Raw genomic sequence first — 8,873 nt, 5'->3', positions numbered from 1 at the left:
TCAAACCTTTTCAAATTTTATTTCAATTGTCGTGAAATTAAACAATTAAGAATTAGCTTTGAAAATGATCTTATTATCTATGCCCTTACCTCTATTCCATAGTTTATTACACATATGTTGTCGTTAACTAACAGAATTTTTTATAATATACTTATAAAATATCTACATATATATATATATATATATAAATTCTTTTTCAAACCTTAGAGAGCAAGCCCATTCAAGACTTTTGCAAAGCTGTTACCGTGGCATTTAGCTTCATTTATCAACCAAAAAAAAAAATAGAGAGAGAGAAGAAAAAAATCACATGGTATGATGGTACTGTTATTTATTGCAATAATCGGCTCAACGAGCACAAAAGATTGGTAATGGAAAGGAGCACTTGTATATAAATAACTGGGAATAAAAAAAAACGCAATGCCTCCTAGCCGATCAGTAGTGTAACAATGTCACGTTGTATCCAATGATGGCATCAAATCCAACCATCGAGTGGGTCTTCGCCAGGCAATATCCACGGGCAAGCCTGAAGATCCCGGTACCACCGACGACAGGCATTTCTCTCACCTCACTCATGATCGGATTCCGGCCAAGCACACTAAACGTGCTGCCATTGTAAGGTCCGCTAATGAACCCAACAGTGAGTGACATTAGAAGGCTGAACTCGTTTTGTGATGACATACCATAAATCCCTTGTGCACGTCCTACAACTGTGGAGTTCGGGTCGGGTGTGACTGTGAGCGGGTTGTCCATCATGTAAATAGACCCGAACATGGCAGCAGTTGCATTTGGGCTGGTGGTGGAGTTATCAGGGCCTGCAACCCGGACAGCAGTTGGATTTGGACCGCTAATAACATCGTGCATGTAGAATTGGATGCGAGTGGCTTTAACCTTCAAGGCGTCTGTGCTTTTGCAGGAGAAGACAACAGCAAGGGCAAAGAGAAGCAAGAGTTTGCTGTTCATTGCCATGGCTAAACGCTAAATGAGAAGTTTAAACTGATAATGCAAAAGTCATAGGCAAGGATGGTGTTATATATAGGAGAGTTGGGGGCTGTTCCTGGTTGACAAATCCCATGCAAGATTTTCCAAATCTAGAAATGTCCTTTGCCGGTTTCCATACGGTGCCAGTCTTCGTTAGATACACGAGTTCTCCTCTTGTCAAGGCTCTAACAATTGTGTTCATACGTGTCGATTTGCTATTGAATCCATCTCAATTTTCCTGGAGAATGACCACGTTGAGATTAGAATAGTGCTATGGAATCATTTTTATTAAATTATTTTAAAATAATTAAAATATTTTTTTTATTTAAAATTAATTTTTATATATTTTTAAATCGTGTTAATATTAAAAATATTTTTAAAATAATATTATTTTAATATATTTTAAATTTAAAAAAAAACTTTAAAAACAATCGGACCACACAAACTCTTCGAGACTTCTGGAAGCCTTAATTAATGTTCTGCATTGGGGGCCCGCTACCCTCAACTTCGAAGGCGCAAGAGTTAAATTTTCAGAGTCCCATAGATGATGAAGAGGATAAACTACAAGAACCCCTCCAAACTTTAAGAATTGTATCAATTTAACCCCTAACATAAAAAATTATGTAATTTGCTCTGTGAATTTTCGATCTTGCTACAATTCCAGGCCTCTGAGTTTATCCTTGAAAAACCCAAGAGGAATTCATTTTTCAGTATAGAATTGAAGATTTAAAGGGGATTATTATTTAGAAAGTTTCTTGAGATTTGTGAAGTTATTTAATTATTTTCCTAAACCCTTAATTCAAGTAACCGATACAAATGTAGCTTTTAAATAGAAAATCTCCAAACCTCAGGAGAGGTATTATTATTATTATTAATTATTTGTTTTTATATTTTAAAAATATTTTAAAAAAATTCATTTTTTATTTTTTAATTAACATATTTTTAATATTTTCGAATCATTTTGATATACTTATATAAAAAATAATTTTTAAAAATAAAAAAATTATTAATTTATATTTTAACATGAAAAATTATTTAAAAAATCCTAATTATAAATTTTTTTATTTTAAATTAATATATTTTTAATATTTTAAAATTATTTTAATATACTGATATCAAAAATAATTTTTAAAAATAAAAAATTAATAATATATATCTTAACATAAAAAATTATTTAAAAAAAACCCAGCTACACTTCTAACTTCACTGCTCCACGTAATATTTTTTATTTTTTATTTTTCATTAAAAAAAATCAGAATATTTTGTGTTGCGGCGTAATTCAATTCGCTTAAAGTTTAAAGCCATCTTTTGATTATTATTATTATTATTTTTGGGCTGAGAAATTTATGTGCACAGCTTCTTCTGCCGCCGCCTTGAAACCAACGAATGCAAGGGATACGTGGCCGTGCAAAGCGACGTCCCCTCTCCGGGATAAGACAAATGGGATCAACGATTGTTCATAACTTGGTTTCAGATGTGTACTCTGGGTCGGAGAAATCAACTCGCAAAACCTAAGTTTATTTGATGTCTTAATAAGATTTTATTATTTTGAATAAAAGCTAGAAAGAAATAATTACATCTCAAATTGACAAGTCATCCGGGGGTTAACGACCGACGGATCAACTATAACTGCCGTAATGAGATTGAAGCCGTGATGAAATCCTTCTTCACCTAACCATGGAAAATCGTTCTTCACCTAACCAGGGATCGCCACCTACTCCTGATCAAACGGCAAAAACGACAATCACAACACAAGGGAAGAGCCAACAATCAATTCAAGACTCATAAAATTATCGCATGCTGGTTATCAAAATCTTGAAGAGGGAGGAGCTTCTCCTATTAAATTAATTTAAGATTGAGATTTCATAAAATCAAAATTAAATTAGGGACCAAATTGGATAAAGTTCCAAACTTCGATAGTCACTTTGTAATTTGACAAACAAAAATGTAGGTAGAAGGCAAGCATGGGAACCACTTACCACCCTCCATCTCCCTGCTCTGCTCCACTTCACACTTAATTAAAACCCAACGCCCCATGCCCTCCCTCTCCCACTCTCCTGCCGGCAAGTGAAGAATTCGGCAATGACGCCAACCGGAATTCTTGCTGGACTGTTTCTCCTTCTAGCTCTGTACTGTGGCATAGACCCATGGAAGCAGAGTGCAATCTCAGGATTCCCAGAGTTCAAGTCATTCGAAATTGAAATGCCTCCTTGGTCGCTGCTCCCTAAAGAGAAGGATGAAGAAAACTTACTCCAAAGATCAGAAATCAAGTTCTTGAATCAGATTCAAGGCCCTGAAAGCATGGCCTTTGACCCTCTTGGTCGTGGTCCTTACACTGGTGTTGCCGATGGCAGAATTCTCTTTTATGATGGCCAAAAATGGACTGATTTTGCTTACACTTCAAGCAATAGGTCAGCTTTCTCAGCCTTTGTTTTTCTGTTATTATCCTGCTTGGAAAAGGTGATGAGCTAGTTTTCTCGATGGGTTTTAGCTATTTTCTTGTTCTGTTTTTGAATTTTGAGATTGAGTCCCTCAAGGATGGCGAGTGTTGTGATCGGGGCTTGGGGTGTTCTTTTTCACTGCTCTTGCAGAATTTTGAGTTTTGCTTGGAATAATAGGAGTATCATGATAGTTTTAAATGATCTTTAGTGTGACAGATAAAAATGTGAAATGCCATCCATTTTGAGATTGTTGAGCTCTTGCTAATGTTATTTCATATAATTTTTGCTTCATTCAGACATAAGGAAGGTGCAATCACAGAAAGAATGAAAATAATATACAAACACAATTACAGTCAATGAATTTCGTGTCTGATTTATTTAAGCTCTTGCGAACTTCATGTCCCTCAAAGCCGGTCTATTGTCTGTAATTGAACTAGCTAGCGATATACAAACACAATTACAGTCAATGAATTACGTGTCTGATTTATTTAAGCTCTTGCGAATTTCATGTCCCTCAAAGCCAATCTATTGTCTGTAATTGAACTAACTAGCACTGTGTTCAAGCGATGCAAATACGGACCTGAAATTTGTCATATGATGCCTCAATCTGTTCTCATCAACCATCTATTTAACTATTATCCAGTTATACCAGCTTTTAGCTTTCGCTACCTGTTTTAGGTTTCGCTGGGTTATCTTTTGAATTTTACTTTTAACTTGTATCTTTTTTTTTTAAATCTTTCCTGTGGAGTTCAGATCAGAAATATGTAATCCTCAACCGTCGCCTTTGAGTTATTTGAAGAATGAGCACATTTGTGGCAGACCTTTGGGGCTCCGATTTGACAAGAAAACTGGGGATTTATACATAGCAGATGCATATTTTGGGCTGATGAAAGTGGGGCCAGAAGGTGGGTTAGCAACATCACTTTCAAATGAGGCAGAAGGGATCCCTCTGCGTTTTACCAATGATCTAGACATTGATGATGAAGGAAACATTTACTTCACGGATAGCAGTACAACATATCAGAGGAGGTTGGTTGTTAATAGCACTTCATTTTTACTAACCATTCATTTAGAGAAGTGTTTCTTTTTTTCCCCTTCTGTGTGGAACAGAATGCTGAGGACATATATTTAACAATTATAGGAGCATTTTATTGTATCCAACCTTTAGCACATGAAATGTGATATTCAGGATTTCTCTTGTTGCCTTTTCAAATGCGTTAAAATGTTTCTCTTGAAGAGACATTGAAAATGCCATTTGAGCTGGAACGCAAAGAGAACAATGCAGTTGAGAAGAATATATCATCTTCTCAAAAGAGGAGTGTCCGGTTTATTGAAAGTAGAGCATGTCCATATCTGTGATTGTGTGGTTTTTCTTCCTTCTTCTTCTTCTTCTTTCTTTCTTTCTTTCCTATTTTTGTTGGTGGTAATATAAGGGGCAAAAGAACCAGAAACACAATAAACTAAATTATACAAGCTCTAGGGGTGGCTATCTCAATAAAGGAGGCCAAAGCCCTGCTGAGGGCGGGCAAGATGGGTGATTTACCTGCTGCATGTTCACACCCATGTTGGAGAGACAGTCAATGAATGAGATGCCTTTCCTGTACACGTGCCTAACCAAAACTTCCTGCTGTTTTCCCACGAGCAACTTGAGGTCCATTTTCAGTTTTCTCTTCTGCGACATTCAACTGGAAGTCAGTGTCAAGAGCAGTTGTATTATGTGATTGTTTGTTGATAGATAGCTATATACTTGCAAATGCATGCTCAAACACAATTCCAGACATCCATTTATTTATTGAATGATTGATTGATCGGTCAGGTTTTGACAAGAAATAAGTGGTACTTCTAAGGATTTTGAATTTGTAATACCCTGTTTCATGTTTTCTCTGTTGTCAAATTGTTGTGTGGTGAATTTTTAACTAACTAATGCATGGCTAAAATATTATAAACTATCAGTGGAACCTGATTTCTGTTAGTTGAGAAAATTGCTTCAATCTCTAGTACTATACAGAGTAACTTGCTATAAAAGCTTCCAAATTGAATTTCTTGTGTTGTCCTTTCAAAAGCACTGGGAAATTTGAGTTCTTCCCAAGGTTTACTTGTATACTCTTTTGCTTTTCACGCCAGTACAATCAACATGCCTGCTAAAATTGTACTATGGTTCCTAGCAAAAACTATTGAACTTGAACCTGCAGAGATGCAAACTCCACCCCTAAAGCTCTCAAAGGGAAAAAAGAATACAATTATATACTGTAAAAGAATAGAATTTTGTTCTGATGACAATGAAAATATTAAACAGATGAACTACCAGAGCTAGGATCACTATAGGAAACAGTAGAACGATTAGCAAATGGGGATTCTCTATTTCCAGCAATGCTTTCTCTTGAAGCAGTTTTATTTTCTCTTTTGCTAAATGTCACTGTGAGGTTTGTATGCATGGATTTTAACACCATTATCTTTCAGGAACTTCATGCAGTTGGTTTTCTCTGGGGAGAACAGTGGGAGGGTTCTAAAGTACAATCCAACTACCAAAGAAACCACTGTCCTTGTGAGGAATCTTCAATTTCCAAATGGTGTGTCCCTAAGCAAGGATGGGTCCTTCTTCGTGTTCTGTGAAGGATCCATAGGCAGGTGAGTCTTGCTTTTCTTTTCATCCTTGTCATTATAAAATACTAAAACCTTTGTTTGGTATCATTTTTATGATGTCCAAACTACTTAGAATATTGTCTGGTATCCATCATTGTACTATCCAAACTGACTGATAGAAAATGGTTACACTATATAAAGTTTCTAGAGGTGACCTCTAAGACTTGTCATTGGTCCCCACCAATGAATGAAAATGAATGAAAGAGTCATTTGGATTGATGGATCAATGCTATGTCAATTTTGAGATTTATATTATACACTTGAACTATGGTTGAATTATCAATTAACTAACTGAACAGAAATCATGTATGCTTGAAACCTGTTAAGTCTCGCAACCGTAACAACTATTACCTACATCGTGATTATCTTGTATGAGACATTCATCATGTTTGCATATATGCATGTGTCAATGTTGATTGTTTCTACACTACTTGCACTACACTCTATATATTAACACAAAAATGTATACCAATATGCATCTTCACGATGGATTTTGTTCAGTAGAAACATCAAATATTACCTTGTGCCCTTCCGAAAACAAAAGTTTTTAGTTCTGCCCTTTCATTTACCAGGATGCTATCTATGTGCATCACCCATGACCTGAGCTTAAGTGTAGTAGACAGAGCACAAATTTCGCTTGTTGATTTAGACTTGCATACAGTGAAGGTTACACAAAGAGAGACAGTCAAGAAAACATCTAAGAGCCATTGCGGCCAAAAACCTGTTTCATATTGCTATTGGCTTCTAGAAAAGAAGGCACCCTATTTTGCGTTATTTGAATAGCATTTAACTTCAATGGACACTGCAGTAGTGTTTGGAAGAAATTACATCTTAATTTGCTGTACTTTATCATCAAAGTTATTCGTTTGAAATGAGTGTCATCTCAACTTAGAAGATGTTTGGCATTGAGGTGAAACCTACTTTTTGTCAAAATTTGAATTTGTTTTTTGCTTCAAATGATTTTTTTTAGTGTTTTTGGATTGTTTTAATGTGTCAATATCAAAAATAAATTAAAAAAAAAACATTATTTTAATACATTTCTAAACGAAAAATACTTTAAAAAGCAATATTTACGAAGTCCGTAATCAGTAGGCAGTAATACATTTCTAAATGAAAAATACTTTAAAAAGCAATATTTAGGAAGTCCGTAATTAGTCGGCGAGTGAGGATTTTGTTCCACTTTTCTGCCGTTTCTTGTTTCTTACTTTTGAAGTGTGAATGCAGATTACGCAAGCACTGGCTGAAAGGTGAGAAGGCGGGAACTTCAGAAGTTTTAGCCATCCTACCTGGATTTCCTGACAATGTCAGAACAAATGAAGAAGGTAACTTTTGGGTAGCAGTCCACTGTCGTCGGAGCTTTTACACTCACATAAACGCACAATACCCAAAGCTAAGGACATTCCTTCTCAAGCTCCCAATTCCAGCGAAGATTCATTACCTGCTTCAAGTAGGGGGCTGGCCCCATGGATTAGTTGTCAAATACAGCCCAGAAGGTAAGCTCTTGCAGATATTGGAGGACAGTCAGGGAAAGGTTGTTAAAGCAATCAGTGAAGTGGAAGAGAAAGATGGGAAGCTGTGGATGGGGAGTGTTTTGATGCCTTTTGTCGTAGTTTACAACTTGGCTTAAGGAAGAATGTTGCTCGCAACAAATGCTTATCCTCATAAATAGTTTGCTGAGATTCAATAAGCTGTGTTAATTAGCCATGTTCTAGATAATTTTTCTTGATGTGCCCTGACTGGAACTGCAAGGACTTTTTGGAGGAAGCTCTTTTATTTATTTTGATTTGGGAAATGATACGGGTCACGAATTTATGAATATCTCACAAAACTCCTGCTAACTATTGATTCATGTCATATTTGGGAAATGATACGGGTCACGAATTTATGAATATCTCACAAAAAAACTGCTAACGATTGATTCATGTCATATTTGTTGCCTGAAATTCCTGCAGTGTAGTGGCATTCTTTTGATTTATATTTTGCAACCAGTGCTGTTCCTGGTGAGTCAACTCAGTAATTCACTAGGTTGAGTTTTATATCATATCAAGTAGAAGTTGACAGAGTTAAAAATTAGTTAAATTTTGGGTAAGATCTGTTTGATTTTAAAAAAAGAAATAATTATAAAATGACACTGTTTTGAATTATACGCCTAACCGTCAAAGTTAAAGTGAGGTTCTATAACACTTAATTAAATAACTCCTAGCTTTTAGAAGTTCTTGTCATTGATCCTCTTTGACCAAAGACATATGCATTGCAAATAATAAGTTTTTACTAGATAATGTGCGGGTCACCGGGTCATTGGGTTAATCTAAATTTTTATTAAGTTAATTAATATTTTTTTTTAATTTAGATTTATCTAAGTTCTAAGTGATCATGCACGTCTCCAAATAACGTAAACTAAGTTTTTTAAAAATTATGGGGCCAGCTAGCCCTTTTAAATTATTATTAATGATAAAAAAAAAAATAAAACAATTTTGCTCTCTGTTTTACTGTTTTGGCAAAGGATCTTCCTTTCCGCAAAAGAGAAGGAATTACAGAGCCACGTCAAGCAATATCCAACTAGAACAAGGAGAGTTTCCCCACCTAGCTGTTATCTATCATTGTCAGCTACGTTTTCCCTTGCTAACCCGTATCCGTAGCCAAAACGGACTTTGCCCATAATATTTATTATTAGTTCCTGCTGATTTTTAAAGGGTCATCTTCTATATATGTATATTGTTAATACACTTGATTATTATCAAAAAAAAAATAATTCCTGCCGATATCTCTCCCTGAGCGGGAGAACAAAGAGAGAAAAGGCTCGGCAGAAAA

At 35.5% G+C, this 8,873-nt stretch overlaps 2 protein-coding genes across 2 annotated transcripts; one reads left to right on the top strand and one right to left on the bottom strand.

The window, feature by feature from the left end:
- Positions 1 to 292: 292 nt before the first annotated feature.
- Positions 293 to 1,029, bottom strand: LOC105134543 (dirigent protein 23-like). Its single transcript, XM_011038997.1, has one exon. It carries the CDS (start codon positions 964 to 966, stop codon positions 433 to 435), a length of 534 nt encoding a protein of 177 aa, XP_011037299.1. The 5' UTR covers positions 967 to 1,029; the 3' UTR covers positions 293 to 432.
- Positions 1,030 to 2,957: 1,928 nt separating this feature from the next.
- On the top strand, positions 2,958 to 7,900 carry LOC105134542 (strictosidine synthase 3-like). Its single transcript, XM_011038996.1, has 4 exons — positions 2,958 to 3,389; positions 4,173 to 4,448; positions 5,880 to 6,047; positions 7,287 to 7,900. Exons 1-4 carry the CDS (start codon positions 3,061 to 3,063, stop codon positions 7,687 to 7,689), a joined length of 1,176 nt encoding a protein of 391 aa, XP_011037298.1. The 5' UTR covers positions 2,958 to 3,060; the 3' UTR covers positions 7,690 to 7,900.
- Positions 7,901 to 8,873: the final 973 nt, after the last annotated feature.

This window comes from Populus euphratica, unplaced genomic scaffold (assembly GCF_000495115.2).
Source record: "Populus euphratica unplaced genomic scaffold, PopEup_1.0 scaffold104.1, whole genome shotgun sequence".
In the NCBI taxonomy this organism is placed as follows: Eukaryota; Viridiplantae; Streptophyta; class Magnoliopsida; order Malpighiales; family Salicaceae; genus Populus; species Populus euphratica.
This window is presented reverse-complemented; position numbering and strand designations above follow the sequence as displayed.